General features: G+C 42.4%; 1 protein-coding gene across 2 annotated transcripts in view; it reads right to left on the reverse strand.

The window, feature by feature from the left end:
• syne3 (spectrin repeat containing, nuclear envelope family member 3) overlaps positions 1–18,295 on the reverse strand; it is a gene marked incomplete at its 3' end in the record, with an annotated part of 61,025 nt that overhangs the window by 7,375 nt on the left and 35,355 nt on the right. For both annotated transcript variants that reach the window (XM_042228942.1, XM_014340478.2), the window contains 7 exon segments: positions 180–230; positions 1,083–1,268; positions 4,535–4,678; positions 6,116–6,605; positions 7,300–7,472; positions 14,412–14,573; positions 17,536–17,670. In XM_042228942.1, coding sequence (XP_042084876.1) covers positions 180–230; positions 1,083–1,268; positions 4,535–4,678; positions 6,116–6,605; positions 7,300–7,472; positions 14,412–14,573; positions 17,536–17,670 — 1,341 coding nt within the window.

An 18,295-nucleotide genomic window follows, 5' to 3' on the forward strand; every position in this document is an offset into this window, starting at 1 on the left:
AACCGAAAGCACTGTATCGAACGGTTCAATATCGATACGAATATCGTTGCACCCGTAGTAGGTAGCGATATTTTAATCTTCCAAGACTTCAACCAACTCTGTAACTAAAGTGAAAGAAATATTCTTTGACCGAGGATGCTTGTAGTTGTCATTTGAACATATCTGAACTCTGCTCTTACCTTTCGAGCTGGTGCTGCAATGGCTGCATCCTCCTGAGTGGCTGAGACTCTCTGCAGAGAAAAAAAACCTGCCCGTTATTTTACAGTGTTTTACCAGACTGTGCGCTGTGTCCTTTAGGATTATATGTTTTTATTCATATAAATGTTTTTACATAAACAGCTGTGTCTCAATACCTAGAGAACGTTGTTAAAATGCGTAACTTTAACATCATTACACAGTCCAGTGAAAAAGTAAGGGGACAAATCTCTTGTATGTCACATAAGTTAAGAAACCATCATAAAGACAGCAATAAATGTGAGACTAGCAAAGAACAGCAATAACAGATTGTTTAAAATCAAACAACTACATTTGGGCCCCGGATACCTGCTGTATGTATGCAGAAACCAGTCTGTTACTTTTTACCTCACCTTTCTCCTGTTATATGAAATATACTTTGTTTTTGTTTACAAGCTGGATGGATGCATAGTTAACTACCATAAGATCCACATAGATTCCATCACAGGGAAAACACAAACATGCAAATGTTTCTAATTTGTTAACTAGATATGTCGAGTGTGATTCGGTTTGCAGACCTGAGTAATAAGTTTGCCCCAAGTGCGCTCACAACACATTACTGGTCCTCTTTGCTCTTTCTGGCTTCCCATGGTATGGCGCTTGCAAATCATTCTTATGCTGATGGATGCATCAGCATATTTGGCATGCAGACTAGAGCAGACAGGGGATTGTACCACTAACCTTCTGATTAATAGGCGACCTGCTCTACCACCTGAGCTACAGCCACCTAGGTGAAGCCTCATCAATACACATCAATTAGACTTTTTCATTCTTACAGCAGAAGCCAAGAAAAATAGTTTCCTGCTAGTTTTGTCTCTATAATGTTCAGAAGTGAGCGGTCCTCTCACCTTGGAACTGATCCTGTTCCTCACATCTCCGACATCCTTGAGCTTAGACTTGTAAAGCATCCAGCGGTAGCGGAGGTCCTCCAGGCCGGCCTCTTCTTTTGGTCCAGTACCAGCCTCACTGCTCTGGCTATCCTGGATCAACAGCTGAAACTGCTTCTGACCCCAGGACAGGTCAGCTCTCAGAGACTGCAACAGGACACAGATTTGACTCACAGAACTAGTTTTAATAAAATAAACAGTACAGGCTTTTCCTGGTGTTTGGATTGCTACTTCTGAGGCGAAATGCAAGATTTAGAACAACAAAACTCAAATTTTAACCACAAGAGGTCAGTATAACAGTGTCTTTTAACTTACTCTGCAGGCTGATCATTAAAAAAATCTGACTACAATCACTATGCAAAATAATCACTTTGCCACATGAACAATTGTTATGCAAGATTATACAAAGTTCTAAAACCACAGCCACTCAGCAGATGAAAAAAACCACGAGGTCTGGCTCAAGGTGAACCAGAGGTTCTGTTAGAGCTTCATTGTTGTGGTAAATGTGGGTCTTCAGGCAAAACTGTTGCTGACATGTGGAATTCTTTCCCACAGTATCAGAGAGTGCAGTACTTTGAAAACATGCTGTAAAGATTCTGACTCTTGCATGGATAAAGAATGTGGGAGGACTGGTATTCACCCTGATGCAGGAAACTAGTATGGTTACTCCATTTTTTTCCTGTGACATGGTGTATACTGTTTTCTACATGGTCTAATCTACTCGTGTATTTACATATCAGGTTCCTTATTACAGCCTTACACACTATGATATGTCTATGCAGACATAAAAGAGTGTTGACACAAACAATAACATTGATGTGAAAGGCTCTTCTTTGTATTTTCAAACACTGGCTGGAAAACATCTGAGCTACACATGGGTACGGTGTTGTACCCATGAGACCTTCTCAAGAGAAACAACTGGAACCTTAATAAGTGAAATATGACGCCCTTAACAACCGGCTCTAGTAATAACTGACTGATAGCTAATATACCAGCAATAAATAACAGGCTTTAACACCCTCAGATTTAATGATGTAGTTCTAAGTGTCAGCCTAATGTAGCACATCCCTCTCCTTTAATATCAGTTTCAGTCTGCATAATGTGCAGTCATTAGAAAACAAAACTTTTTTTTGTAATGACAACATTATTTACCATAATAACCAATCAGCCTCAATCAATCAGACTTGGCCCCTGCCTTTCCCTGCACTGTCACAAGGTACCGGATCCCTGCAGGGCTGTATTCTCTGCCTCCTACTGTACACCTATGACTGTACACCAACGATGGGTGGGTCATTGCTGATGGAGATGAGACAGCGTACAGAGCAGAGGTACAGAGTTAGTCCCGCTGGTGCGCAAGAAATATTAAATTATAATAACACACTGGACAATGTGAAGAGCAGTTTCAGCAACAGGTTCCTTCAACCTGGCTGCCTGAGGGAACGCTACAGGAGGTCATTCCTTCCCGCTGCTATCGGACTGCTGAATTCATCCACTTGGGTCAGATCCACACATGTGGAACAGAATGAATCACACCTCAATGCACCCTGTCGCTTTTGTAGACCGCAACATATATTTGCACACATACTTGTCCTTTTATATTTATAAGTATATTTATATTTACTCCTCTATCTCAATAATCTTCTTAATACTTATCTATCAATATCTGGTTCTACGTTTCGTTTTATATGAGTGCTTGACGTTTGTTGCTATGACAACTCAGTTTCCCTCTGGGATTAATAAAGTCTGATTCTGAAGTTGCAGTGTGCTGGGCTATCCATGTACTCACATCAGTTTTTAAAGCTGGAGGTCTGTCACTGAGGACTGAAGGCAGATTTGGATGTTGGGACTGTAGACATGTACGCTGCTCTGGACTGAGCTTCTCTGTATGCACAGTTTTCCAGTCACGCTCTTTATCTTCAGTAACGTTTCACAGAGGATTTTCTTGTGTACTTAAAGCAGGACGCTGCGGCATGAACTAACCTGCAGTCTTTTTAACCTTTATTTAAAAATTTTCAGCTATGTCTCTTATTTCTTCATTGTTAACTTTACCGTGATTGTCACTGAATAGTTTGTGCGGTGGACAGTAAATGCTTATCCAGCTTTTCGCCCCTTCCGCCTGTGAAAGCCTTCTTACAACAGATGTGTGTAGTAGGTTACGCACATCTTAAGAGGTTTATTTACTGCTGTTGCCGACTGCACTGACACAAACAACATCCAGAAATTCAAATATCCAGACCGAATGTTTTCAAAATGCAAAACATTTCACTAAAAGTTAACATTCTGCACTGACCAATTTTTATTACTAGATTGCTAGTTTTTCCAAGTTTCTGAATGGGCCTCATTACTGTGATACAGCTGTGACAATCACCAGGAGACATGACGGTAATTTCAGCAAAATCAATATTGACTGAATGAAGCATGTGAAGCATGTGGACACAGCACCACAAATCTGAATAGAAATGTGACATCTGAAAAATATGAACACTATCGAGTCTACTGCGAGTTGGTCTGTGACAACAACATTTGCAACATAGTGTGTGTAATAACACTGTGTTACAGCACAGTTTCAGAGATACCGGCTCTCAAAACAAATAATCAAAGTATCAAAAATATAGTCACAATAAAAAAATAAAAAAAATCAATAAATAATGAACTGGTTATTCAGAAAAATCCACTGTAGATGTGTTTTCTGATACCAACACATCTACAGTCTGCAGAGAGTTTATTATACTAGATTATTTAGATATGAAGCCCTGCTGTTCTCCTTCCAACAGCTTCATTCTCTCTTGTTGACAAAATCCTCCGTCTAGCTAGATATGCTGCATCAGAGAGAGATTTTGTTCTGGAGCTCAAACAGTCTGTGCTACCTTTTCCAACATCATACCAGTAAAATTATAGTCTGTGATTCATGGGCTACGTTGTAAAAGGTGTAAACACATGTATGTTAGCATTTTAGACCTATAACTGCAGTGTGTGTCTTCACAGTCCCACCATAACAATAAACAATTGCAGGCAGACATACATTATGCAAATTAGGGCAAATCTCAGATGGATATGAGAGAAATCTTTTTTTTCTTAAACAAAAATATCACAATTATGGCTACAAGGAGTCATCGATTAATTCATCAGTTTTTTTGCTTCAGTGCTTCATTTAACACGAGGCTGTGTAGAGCGTAGTTTCTCCCTCCTATTTAAGAGGTTTCCATGATGACAGAGTATAGACAATTTTATTTTACGCTTGAACATGTTTTTAAAGTGCTGAACACACATAAAATATTTTCCTTAACTTCTGATTGGGCAAGACCTCAATTTGGGTAGCCTGAGCTAAATCCAGCCTAACCGGTGACCACCACCTGTCCTGGCATCTTTCTGCAACAAAAACGTCCTGACTGTTTGCACATTCACAAGCTCACCTTGAGTGTATCCTGCTTGAGTCTGACATCTTTGGCGCTGTGTGCTGCTCCTTTGGAGCTGAGAATCTCAGAGAGGAGTTCATTCTGTTTGAACAGCCAAGAATCAAACTCCTTCCTCCTGGATTCATGGTGTCCTTGGCTCCCCTGGAAAACCCCAAACAAGTAATGAAACATTTACATGCACACTAAAACACCTTAGTTAAAACACCAAGTGAAAAATGAAAACCATCTAAACCCAGACTAGTGATTTAATAAAATTTTAAAAATCTATTTTATATTAACACACAAACTTGAACTTATTTTATATGTAGAAAATGCATTTTCAGATTGCCAAAAAGTCTCTCAGTTTTAGTGTTCCAGAGTATGGAAGTATGTTACCAAAGTATTTTAAAGTGTATAAGTTGCGTCTCTGTTGCCCAGCATATTGGGCCTTAGAGTAAATGTAAAAAAATTGAAACAATTCATTGATTTGTAGATCTCAGAAACCTATATTTTATTCACCTTAGAACATAGAAGACATGTCAAATGTTTATTAAAAATATTAGCATATTTTGAATGTGAGGGCATGAAACTCAAAAAATACCGGCAACCGCCAGCGCTACCCCTCAGCATCGTAGTCGACACACCTATGGTATTAGTTATTAAATTCACAAGGTCTTCAGAAAACATGACGTCTGACCTCAAGGTTGAGGACAATGAGATTCAAACTTGCCTGAGATTTTTAGCAGCTGCACCTATGACCTTATATCAACATAAAACATTTGGCGCACAATGAAATATAAAATATGAGGAGGAGGAAGACCCTGGACTGCTGAGCAGCTAAAATCCTCTATGAGACAAGAATGGGATAATTTTCCTCTCGCACGAGTTCAACAGTTGCATATGGACTATTGGTAAAAGAAAAAGGAACGCCACACAACTTCTTTGAGATGTGTTGTGGGCAACAAATTCTAAATGTTCTTTTCTTAAAATTAGTACACTTTCTCATTTCAGATGTTTGATATGTCTTCTATCGGTTTCTGAGGTCTGCAAATCACTGACTTCTGTTTTTATTTACATTTTACAAAGCAGCCCAAATTTTTTGGTGTATCAGTGATTGTACTGGTGGTTCAGCAAGAAGCATTTTCTTTCCCATGACAGAGGAGGCAAACCCAAAACAACCAGTTAGTGGCTTCAATTGTGGGAGGACTGAATAATGTGTTTCACACATAAACCCTTTTTGGAATTGGTTTATAAAAGTCAATGATGTTGTGCGTTTATTGTTTGTATTAGATCAGTTTGCATTGACGGTTTTGGTTATTTAGTTATGGAACATCCATCCATCCATCCTCTGCTTATCCTTGTCAGAGTTGTGGAGGGCTGGAGCCTATCCTAGCTTTCTTAGGCCGAGAGGCAGGGTACACCCCTGGACAGTTTGCCAGTCTGCCGCAGGGCCAGTTATGGAGCATCTAGTGCTCCATAACTGATATAGTGCACTGATACTTGGGCACTATAGTAGCATACAAAACATAACAATAACTTATCCAGGAAGTTGCTGTAAGTTAGCTTGGTAGAAAATAACAAAATCCTGCACAACAGTACCATTGAGTATTGAACTGGTGTTGCTGATGCTTTCTTGGCTGAGGGTCTTCTGATCTCTCCCACTCCTCCTCCTGAGATGAGGCATCCCCCTGCTTCTGTGCTGTCATCTCCAGAGCTAATCATTGGCGGCTGAGGATAGCTGGCCTGTGTAAATAATACTGCTTCCTCTCCGTCTTCTGCCAAGACACTGCTGTTACCTCCTATTGGCTTGTCATTGGAGACTCCCTGCTCGTGGCCAGAGAAATCTACTTCATCTGTTTTGAAGGTCAGTGCACTTCCCTTGACTTTACTTGATGAAATAGGATTTTCAACATCTGGTTCAGCCAATATGTGGTAACCTCCTTGGCCCTGGTTCCACCCTTCCTGGCCAGTCATTAATGCCTCCTCCCCCCCCCCTATCATTGCCTCCGACTTTCCTCCAAGTGCATGCATAGAGCCAGACGTCTTGGCAAAGTCAGACTCTCTCTGCTCTTTGGAACTGTTCAACAACCTGAAAGACAAAGAAATCCAGCTTTCACGTTGTCGTAACTCGTCAGTGGTCCCAGTGGACAGAAACTTTCATGTCAAACCTCAGTGCATACTTTAAATACAAAACCTGATTTCTTGGTTGTTTTTATATATATTAAAAAAAAACAACATTTAGGAAACAGATCTGTCAGAGTGAGCCAAACCTAACTGTTTGCCATCCTTTTCCCACAATTTATGCAGCGGGGACGGTCTTTCATAGTTTAGAGAGACTAAATCTAATATAAGACACTGAAAACATTTAGAGCATTAAGAAACAAAACACACAACAAAAAATAAGCAGCAAATATTTGAGTAGACATCTACAGCCAGCTAAGATGGAGAAACAAAAGCTACAGACACTGGTGTCATCAATTACTAAACAAATAACCATGCTGTCTTTGTACTCTTTTAGGTAAACTGAGGGTTTAGAGACATTTCTGCAAACAGCCAGCCTTGATAGGACGGGTTTGTTGAAACACATTTATAATTAAAAAATGTGTCTATGAAGGACTCAAGCAGCAGGTAGTGCTGCTAAGATGTGTCCTTTTGGTATAGACAAGGCCAGAGCGATAAAGGAAAACAAGCTAGGAGCAGTATTGTGATAATACCACACACTGTGATAGTACCACACACTAAGCTAGGCTGAAAAAAGGAACTGCTGTGTGCTTTTCCTGTACCTGTGCAGATTCAGACTCATTTTGTACAGAGCCAACCAAGAGTCTTTTAGGCGCTTCATGTCTCCAAGAATATGGACCTGCCCCTCCTCAGAAGTCTTCTTTAAAACTCCCTGACCCTGAATATCCACCTGCTGCAGCTGGAGCTCCTTCTCTGGGAACTCTCCCAGTGCTCTCTGTGGAAAAAGGGAAAGAAATACTTATACATAGCGGACAAATTAGACAAAATATATTTTTGTCTTAGCACTAAAGCCACAGTATCTTCTTTTATTCCACTTGCTTCAGTGATGCATGTCTGTATATTTTTATATATTTTATTTATTGTTTACTCTATTTAATTTGTAAAATGTGTACACACCCACACACACACACGTAGAAAAATATTTAGTATACACATCCAGAAATGCATATACTATTATATATTGTACATATATTTATTAGTTTCAGATGTAGCCATTCTTGTATTTGCTTGTTTACATTGTGTTTTGCACAACTCTGTTGCTTGTGAAGCTCGCACACAAGAATTTCACTCACATGTGCTGTACCAATGTACCTGCACATGTGATGTGCCAATAAAAGTGATTTGATTTGATTTTTATCAGTGATACAAAGTCAAATAAAATACCAATGTATTCCATCCATATTCCATATTCCATAATGCTACTCTGCTCATGAGTAAAGCTTTGTCCACATTGGTAGCGATTTCCTCATTGCACATCTCTTTCAGCAGAGCTCGTTAACAATTGGACATTCTAGCCCCCAGCTGCCCAAGTAACCCTCTAATGCATTTACTATCAGCCCACAGTCTTTCTATGGTATCTGGTTGTTGGGTTGCTGTGAATCACTTCCTTTGTGGATGCAGCTGAAACTCACTCCCATTACCACTGGGACCACTGTTACCTTCACCCTCCACATCTTCTCTAGCTCTTCTCTGAGCTCTTAGTAATTCTCAAGCTTCTTATGTTCCTTCTTCCTAATATTGCTGTCATTCGGTATTGCTACATTTATCACTACGGCCATCTTCTTCTGCTTGTCTACCAACTATGTCCAGTTGGTTAGCCGTCACCAGTTTGTCCGTCTGTATCTGGAAGTCCCACAGGATCTTAGCTCGGTCATTCTCCACCACCCTAGTGCGCGTCTCCCATTTGGACCTCGGGACTCGGCACAGATGTTTCTTCCCACTTGGTTATGGCGTTCCATGTATGCCTTGCCTGCTAGCATCTTGCACCCTGCTGTTATGTGCTGGATTGTCTCAGGGGCATCTTTACACAGCCTGCACCTGGGGTCTTGCCTGGTGTTGTAGACTCCACCCTCTAAGGATCTTGTAATTAGCACTTGTTCTTGTGCTGCCGTGATTAGTGCCTCTGTGCTGTCTTTCAGTCCAGCTTTATCCAAACACTGGTAGGATTTATGGATGCCACCTTCCTCTATCTGCTGGTGGTACATACCATGCAGGGTCCTGTCCTTCCATGATGGTTCCTCCTCTTTCTTGGGTTTCTGCTGCCTGAGTACTGAGCACCCGTTGTTTGGGATCTTCCTAATGTATTCGTGGATGTTCATTGTCTTCTCCTCGACTGTGGTACTGACACTCACCAGTCCCCGGCCCCCTTCCTTCCACTTAGCATACAGCCTCAGGACGCTGGACTTGGGGTGAAACCCCTCCATGCATGGTCAGGAGCTTCCTGGTCTTTATGTCAGTAGCTTCTATCACCTCCTTTGGCCAGCTTATTATCCCAGCAGGGTACCTGATCACGGGCAGGGCGTACGTGTTGATAGCCCAGATCTTGTTCTTACCGTTCAGCTGACTCCTCAGGACTTGCTTGACCCTCTGCAGGTACGTGGTGCTTGCAGCTTTCTAGCCTGTGGGATCCCCAGGTACTTGTAGCTGTCTTCTATGTCTGCACAAGTTTCCTCAGCCAGTAGGCGTGTACCATGTCAGGGCCTGGTGCTGTCTAACTCTTATAAATGGACTGGTTCTTATATAGCGCTTTATACAACTTGTGCATTCACCCATTAGCACTTTAAAAGATATTACTGTGTGTGTTCTTTCTTGGGTGGTGCGTGAGTGGGACCAATTTCTTTTTGCGTTCAATGCACGCCGAGGCTAAGAACGTAACATGAATTGGGGGGCTCATCCATCCTTTTTTTTTGTCTCGTCAGGTTGACTTGGAGCGTGAGCTTGTTCGTTCTTTGTTTGTTGCCATTGTCGCAGGTAGGTTACCAGTGTCCTTTGTTGACTGAAGTCCAAATGAGGAAAAGTTGAACAGATGTAAAAAAGGATGACCTCATTCTTATTGCCAATTTCTTTGATGTGACTGTGCCATTGAATGCAAAGAAAGAAAGAAAGAGCTGAAAGAGCTCCTCTGTGTTAAACTGCATGAAAGGGGGTTGTTTGGTGAGCCAGCTCCTGTGGAAGGAGTTGAGCTGGGAGCTGTTGCTGGTATTCCTGCCCCACTGAAAAATCTCCCTCCTCAAACTGGCCCTTGTGTGGAAGAGCTGCAGTTAACACTGCGCATAAAGGAGGCTGAGTTAAAAAAGAAGCAGTTGGAGGTGGAAGCCATGCACTTAAGGGTGAGGGCTCTGGAGATACAGCGGCTCCCCTCTCTATCTGCCAGTCCTACACCTCGGTCATCCCCGCAGTCACCACCTCCGCAGTCACCACCTCCGCAGTCACCACCTCCGCAGTCACCATCCCGTAAGCCAGAAGACAGCTTTGATGCAAGTAGGCACATCAAATTAGTCCCAGCATTTAGAGAAACTGAGGTAGACTCTTATTTCACAGTGTTTGAGCGCATTGCAGGTGCACTACACTGGCCAAAGAATGTATGGTCTCTTTTACTTCAGTGCAAATTGGTGGGGAAAGCTCAAGAGGTATGCACAGCTCTTTCACATGAGGACAGTTTGGACTATGACGTTGTCCTGCGTGCATACGAGCTTGTGCCAGAGGTTTATAGGCAAAAATTTAGGAATATGAAAAAATCTGCCACCCAGACTTATGTGGAGTTTGCCAGAGAAAAGAAAACACTGTTCGATAAATGGTGTCACGCTACCAAAGTAAAAACCTTAGATGACTTGTGTGAGCTGGTGTTGTTGTGGAAGAGTTCAAAAGTCAACTCCCAGAAAAAGCGATAACCTACTTAAACGAACAGAAGGTTACAACCCTTGCTGCTGCGGCTGTACAGGCTGATGAGTTTGCGCTGACACACAAAAGTGTGTTTACACCTCCTATTCACAACATACCAGGTTCAGTTAGCCCAAAAAACAGGTCTCCAAAGAACACCCGTCGTACCACCACCGCATCCACTGAAAATAGAGAGTGTTATTATTGCCATGAGCAGGGATACCTCATTGCTGCTTGTTCCGTTCTCAAAAGAAAGGAACAGTCTGAGAAGGGTAAATCTCCTTCCCCAATAAACCTTCTACAGACCAAACTTCATGTCTTAGAAGGTGTGACTGTAATTCAAAGTGATAAAGTAGATAAAGAGTTCAAGCCTTGTGTGTCAGAAGGTTTTGTTTCATTATTGGGAGAAGAAAAGAGGGTTCCTGTCAGTATTTTGCGTGACACTGGTGCAAAACAGTCGCTCATTCGTGAGTGTCTTACCATTCTCAGCTCAATCCTATTGCGGTGCCGATGTGTTAGCGTGGGGAGTTAGAATGTGTGTAATGCGTGTGCCTTTGCACTTTGTGCAGCTCTCGTCTCAGTTTGTGTCGGGTGAAGTTAAACTTGGTGAGCGACCCCAGTTACCGGCTGCAGGCATTGACATCATCCTTGGAAACAATCTAGCTGGCTGCAAGGTTTTTCCGTTGCCTGAGGTAGTCAAAACACCAGTTACAGACAACAGTGGTTTTGATCTTGTCGCACCAAACTCTGTTCCTTTGTTTCCTGTGTGTGCTGTGACACGTGCGCAGGCAAGCAAACATGGAGTCATTCCGTTCCCAGGTCCTAAGCTTAGCACATGACCACATCATGTCCAGTTACTTGGGAATCAAAAACATACAACCGTATCCTCCGTTACTTCTTCTGGCCTGGTCTTAAATCTGATGTAGTAAAATTCTGCCGCTCATGCCATACATGTCAGCTTGTAGGTAAACCTAATCAGGTGATTCCTGTCGCACCGTTGCAACCCATTCCAGTCGTTGGAGAACCATTTGAGCATGTTATTGTTGATTGTGTTGGTCCTCTTCCAAAAACAAAATCCGGAAACCAATACCTCCTCACCATGGTGTGCACTGCCACCCGTTATCCTGAGGCCATTCCGTTGCGCTCATTAAAAACCCGTGGGATTGTGAAAGCACTTGTTAAATTCGTTTCTACCTTTGGACTGCCTAAACGCATCCAAACAGATCAGGGCAAAGTCATGACAGAGCTCGGTGTTAACCATCACACTTCCAGTGCGTATCACCCGGAGAGTCAGGGTGCATTAGAAAGGTTCCACCAAACTCTGAAAAGCATGCTTCGCAAACTTTGCTCCGAGTCAAGCCGTGAGTGGGATGAGGAGTTGCCACTACTGTTGTTCGCCGTCAGGGAGACATGCCAGGAGTCTTTGGGGTTCAGTCCAGCTGATTTCGTTTTTGGCCACACTGTGCGCGGTCTGCTATGTCGTTTGAAAGAGAAATTTCTCTGAGATAGGCATCGTCCAAGAGAAAACATTCTGGACTATGTTAGTTTGTTTAGAGAGAGGCTGCACAATGCCTGCAATTTTGCTCGTGGCGCGCTAGCAAAGGCTCAGGTCAGAATGAAAACCAATTTTGATAAAAAGTCTGTAGCACGAATGTTCCAGTCAGGTGATCACGTGTTGTTTTTCTTGCCTGTCGTTGGTTCTCCCCTGCAGGCAAAGTTTTCCGGTCCGCATGTCATTGAGCGCAAACTGAGTGAAACCGATTATGTTGTGTTAACCCCTGACCGTAAGAAGAAAAGTCGCGTCTGTCACATCAACATGCTGAAGGAGTATGTTGGTCGTGAACGCTCTGGTCCGTCGCTTGCTGTGTCACCTATTGTGTCGGCGTCTCTCAACCCTGATATAGTCCCTGCGATGATGGGTGAGATGACAGGCACAGCTCTGTTTCCGGTGCGTGTCTGAGGAACTCTGAAATCTTGGCTGACTTGGATATCTATTTAACACATCTATCTGATCCTACCAAATCTGATGTCCGTGAGCTCATTAACAATTACCCAACTCTTATTGGTGATATCCCAACTCAAACGCACGTGCTAAGTCACAATATTGATGTGGGTGATCACAAACCATTAAAGCAACTTACCTACAGAGTAAATCCCACTAAGCGTGCCATAATGCAGCAAGAAGTCCAGAATCTTCTTGACCACGGTTTTGCCCATCCCAGTAATAGTTCTTGGAGCTCACCATCCCTGCTCGTTCCGAAACCCAATCAAACCTCCCGTTTCTGTAACGACTACCGAAAAGTAAATGCTGTTACAAAACCAGACTCTTTCTGACTCCCATGCATGGATGACCTGGTCGACCGTGTGGGTTCAGCAACCTTCGTGACCAAGCTTGACCTCCTAAAGGGATACTGGCAAGTTCCGTTAACTAAACATGCGTCTGAAATCACCGCCTTTGTTACACCTGACCATTTTTTGCAATACACTGTCATGCCGTTCGGTTTAAGAAATGCCCCAGCCACATTCCAATGACTGATGAACACTGTGTTACCTGGAGTCATAAACTGTGAAGTGTATCTGGATGATATAGTGGCCTATTCATCCACCTGGACTGAACACCTCAAAACCCTCAGTGAAATATTTGACCGCTTGCGTGATGCATCTCTGACACTAAACTTGGTTAAATGTGAGTTTGGAAAGGCTGTTGTAACCGACCTAGGGAAACAAGTAGGACAGGGTCAATTCCTCCGTGTTGAAGTGGAAGTGCAGGCAATATTAAACTTCCCAGCTTCGCAGACGCATCGGGAGCTGCGTCGTTTTCTAGGCATGGCAGGTTATTATTGTGGGTTCTGCAAAAACCTCTCCAAAGAAGTAGCCCCATTAACCAGTCTTGCCAGTCCAAAGTCACCATTTGTATGGCCAGAGACAAGTCAGTTTGCTTTTGAAGCTGCCAAAGCTCTCCTTTGCAGTGCTCCTGTGCTGGTCGCCCTTGATTTCACACGTCCGTTCAAGCTTGAGGTGGACGCCAGTGCTTTGGGGGCTGATGCAGTGCTTCTACAGGAGGATGAACATGGCATTGACCATCCAGTCTGTTTCTTTTCCAAAAAACTCCTAAAACACTAATTACATTACAGCACGATTGAAAAGGAAGCCTTAGCCTTATTGCCAGCCTTGCAGCACTTTGAAGTGTACCTTGGGTGCAGTCCCCTTCCAACCGTCGTGTTCTCTGACCACAACCCTCTCCAGTTCCTAACTCGGATGCAGAACCGCAACTAGCACCTTATGCGTTGGTCCCTACTCCTCCAGGACTTCAACATTGAAATCCGGTACAAAAAGGGCTTAGAGAATGTCATGTCTGATGCCCTCTCTAGGTCATGAATCAAACATTTCATTAGGGGTTAAATGTTTGATTTTTGGGTGGGGGAAAATGTTATGATCCAACGTTGTCAGTGTTTGTTTTGTGTGTGATTCCTCCCACCAGAGGATGGCTGTGGGTTTTTTTTTTTTTTCCTTAGGGGGTGGACACCTGGGCGTGCCTACTGAGTAGTTGGGTGGAGTCTCTTCCTGTCCTGAGATTGGCTGATTGGTTGATCACCCCCAGTATTTAACCACCAAATGACAGCCACCTGGCCCCCTCTCTCCTAGCCTCCATCATTCAACAAAGGACCTGTGATTTTGATTTGTTTGTGTCTTTGCCCATTAATTTGCAAGTATAACCAAGTACAACCTTTTTGTGTGTGTGTCTGGCGTTAGAACCTTAATCTTGTAAATAAATTTGTAAAGTAGCAATTGTGGAGTTTTTTTCACCTTCTATATATTGTCCACTGGAGCAGCCTAGTAGGTGTGAGAAGCCATTTTTGTTGATAAAGTTTTCTCCTGTTTTTCGTTTAAAAAGTTAGGTAAGTGAATTGTCCTATATCTATCTATCTATCTATCTATCTATCTATCTAATTGTTTTTAGCACATCCAGTGTAACTGGCAAACACACACAGACCTCAGCTTCATGCCGGCGCCCCTCTATGCTCCACTCTCCTGTTGGGCTGTGGAAGGACATCAGCTTCTGCTTCATGATCATCAGCCACTTCTCGATGTTTAGAAGGCTGTCATGGAACCTCTCATGTTCTGCAACAATTTTGTCACTCTCATCTACCTTTGCCTGTATATAAAAGAAAAATACAAGTTAGACAAGCTTTGTCAGGGAAAAACAACTTAGAATCCATGCAGTGCAGGATTCTTTTGGCTGAAAAAAAAAAAAGATAAAAAAGAAAAAGGTCAGGAAAGAAGAAACATGCATCATGGAAAGTAGCTTAGTAGCAGCTACGTAGAAGCTTAAAACTATTGCAGTGTAAGTAAGGGAGGATTCAGTGTCACCTGAAAGAAGTTTTGTCAAAAAGGAACATTTTAAGCATAATCTTAAAAGAAGACAGGGTGTCTGTCTCCTGAATCCAAACTGTGAACTGGTTCGACAGATGAGGGGCCTGAAAGCTGAACGCTCTACCACCCATTCTACTTTTAAATACTCCAGGAACAACAAGTACACCAGCAGTCTGATACTGAAATGCTCTACTGGGATACTATGAGGTCTTCAAGATAAGATGATAATTCTAGGACATATGCTCTCTCTTTCTAGTCTTTGTCTGTACTCACTGCAGCATTTTGGATCAAATGGAGGCTTTGTGGAGTTTTTAGGACATCCTAATAATACTGAATTACAATACTCCAGCCTAGAAGTAATAAATGCATGAACTAGTTTTGCAGGATCACTCTGAGACAGGATGTTTCTCATTTTAGAGATGTTGTGCAAATGTAAGAAAGCAATCCTAAATATTTGTTTTAGAAAGAAAAGAAAGAAAGAAAGTGTACTTAATTGGTCCCCGTGGGGAAAATCCCTCTCTGCATTTAACCCATTCACTCAGTGAAGCAGTGGGCAGCCATTGGGCGCCCGGGGAGCAGTGTGTAGGGACGGTACCTTGCTCAGGGGTACCTCAGGGTAGCTGTTCAGGGGAATCGAACCCCCGACCTTCTGATCATGGGGCCACCACTCTACCTACTGAGCTATCCCTGCCCTATATACATTCAAGAACATATGTTAAAAAGTCCTCCTGCCTGGCCATGCGTTACCTGCATGGGAGGAGCATGATTCCCACAGGGGCCAATAGCAAGAGTCCATCCTTGATGCAACAATTGCAGGCAAGTTATGGATCTGAACGGAAGTGGACTAATGCTGGCAAGTGTGCATTCATAGAAACAGTAAGTCACATTGGGAACATATTTTATTTCAGTTGCATTTAATATACCCATGTGGACAGCTGTTATTATTAGCTGTGTGTCAGCAGCTATACTGTCGAAGCAAAGTAGGTAGTAGCCTGGCTTCACAGGCTACTCCTCATTTCTAAGTTGTTTTCAGTTGTTGTGGAGAGTTAATGTTCACAAAGATTTTCCTTCATGTAGTTTCTGTGCTAGCATACGAACCTGTTTTTGCTAAGAACCCCGTAACGGCATTTGAGTGAGCAATTGTGTCGAGGGTGGTGTCGAGTCACAAATGAGAGAATTAGCCTAAATTGACTATGATTCTGTGTTTATTCATCCTGTTATGTTGTTATGATAATCCTTTTGTGGTATCCGTTTCTGTCCATGCATAATTTGGTATGGTGTTCTCTGTAATACTGAATGTGAGAGATGCTGAACCAGTGAAAGAGACCTTCGAAATCAGTGAAATGCCATTTCCTCTCCAGCTTATGAGTTATTTGCTTTAAGGTGCAGGTTTGTTATACAAGTCAGTCAAGTACTTCTGATTGAAGGCTCTTTTTCAGAGGAGCCAGAGGAAATTCTTAACACAATAATCAACCTCTGTGAATAGAGTTGGTGTAGCTGCTCTGCACTGTGTCAGCACATGGTATTGAAGGAAATAACAGTGGAGGACTTATATCCTTAAACTTTGTTACAGCACTTTCAGAAAGACATCTACTGTGAAGAAATGTATTTCTCACTGCTGTGTAATCCATTATTGTAAAATGAAATGCTATTAGAAACAGATAAGACAAAACAGGATTTTGGGAGAAAACTGAGGTGTGTGAGGAAACACTGTTAAATGTTCAAATGTTCCAATTCCAGAACAAGATGTACAGTGTGATTTAAGTGGTGGGTGGGTTCCTTTACATTGCCAATTGTGTCTGTAATAATAGATTGTCATTTTCAGTATCTGCATGGATGTTAAAATTACCAACAATAATTTATTTTTCCTGAGCTGAGCAATAAATCACATAAAAAGTCGGAGAAATCAGACAGATAGATGCCAACTCCTAACAGTGTTTTTTCTCTCCAGAGCATACCCCCAGCTCTCCATGTTACCTTCCACCTGCTCCCTGCTCTGCAAACATCACAGTCCACACAGACTCCTGCATGACCTCATCCATCAACCTGTCCATCACCATAACAAGCAAGAAGGGGCTGAGAGCAGATCAACCTATCTGACACCCCTACAACACACCTCACCACTGTCTCATTCTCCCATATTTCGCTGCCACTCCTGACATCTTCATGCGCCACACACCCTATCATATGCCTTTTCTAGATCCACAAAGACATAGTGAAGCTCCTCCAGACTTTATTTATACGTCTCCATCAACACTCTCAAAGCAAAGATCACATCTGTGTTTCTCTTTCTCAGCATGAAGCCATACTGCTGCTCACTGATCATCGCCTCTCCTTTTTAAATCTAGCTTCAACAACTCTATCACATCTTCATGGTATGGCTCATCAACGTTATCCTTCAGTAGTTACTACAGCTCTGCACATCTTTCTTATTTCGCTTTCTGGTTCTTCCGGCACCGTCACCCGAGAAGGAGATGTTGAAGACCATCTGTCCCTTCTGTAATCATTGGAAATGTGTGAGACTTGCTGTTCATGGGCTTGAATCAAAAACAATCTTGCCTGCTGCCAAGATAAAAGTGTTTTGGATTTTTGAGGTCATGGTGGGTACTTATCTTGTTATTCAACATGATCATATTACTTCAGGGTCACAGATAATCTAACTCCAGCAGAAGTAAAGTACCCAGTTCCAGGGGAGTATTAGGAAAAATGGGCTATTCACACTTCTTATATGAATGTCCCCTCACCTTGACTGCAATGTGCAGATGTTTCCATTCATCACAGAGTTTCTCAAACTGAATCCTGTTGGTCTGACTGGAGGAGACCAGAGTCTCAAGTGCCATGACCTGGGCTTCATAGTCTTCTACATCCTTTAGGATGACCTGGAGACACAAAAGCAAGTGTGCACATGAAAAATAAATAAATGAATAAAATTTTGTACACATCTAAACTTCAACTGAAGTGAACTTCAGTTTCACTAAGGGAAGAGGTACAGACAAGATCAGACATTCACAGTTTGAAACATCCAAGATAACCAAAAGACTAATCACCTTTTCATAAAGCCCTCCAGCAGTACACAACAAAATTTATCAGCCTTTGTAACAACTGGTCACATAAAATAATGCAATTATTGACTATTTAAAGATGCATTATAAGAATCCAGCTGCCCTTATAGTCTCTTGGTTCATCATGTTGAATGCTTAACATATGGAAACTACAGTGTTGCTTCATTACAGTCCTCGCCCTGAGAGACAAGCACTACATCATTCTCCTTAGTAATACTGGGATTCTGATGAAACAGTGTACAGCTTCACTGAACTGAAATACAGCGTGTCATAATAACAGTACTTCACTAACACACAGGAGTGACTGTAAATAATATTAAGTGTCTTATACAGTGGGGCAAAAAAGTATTCAGTCATCCACCGATTGTGCAAGTTCCCCCACTTAAAATGATGACAGAGGTCAGTAATTTGCACCAGAGGTACACTTCAACTGTGAGAGACA

This window comes from Haplochromis burtoni, unplaced genomic scaffold (genome assembly GCF_018398535.1).
Source record: "Haplochromis burtoni strain Fernald_Lab_line unplaced genomic scaffold, NCSU_Asbu1 Contig_369, whole genome shotgun sequence".
NCBI classification, from domain to species: Eukaryota; Metazoa; Chordata; class Actinopteri; order Cichliformes; family Cichlidae; genus Haplochromis; species Haplochromis burtoni.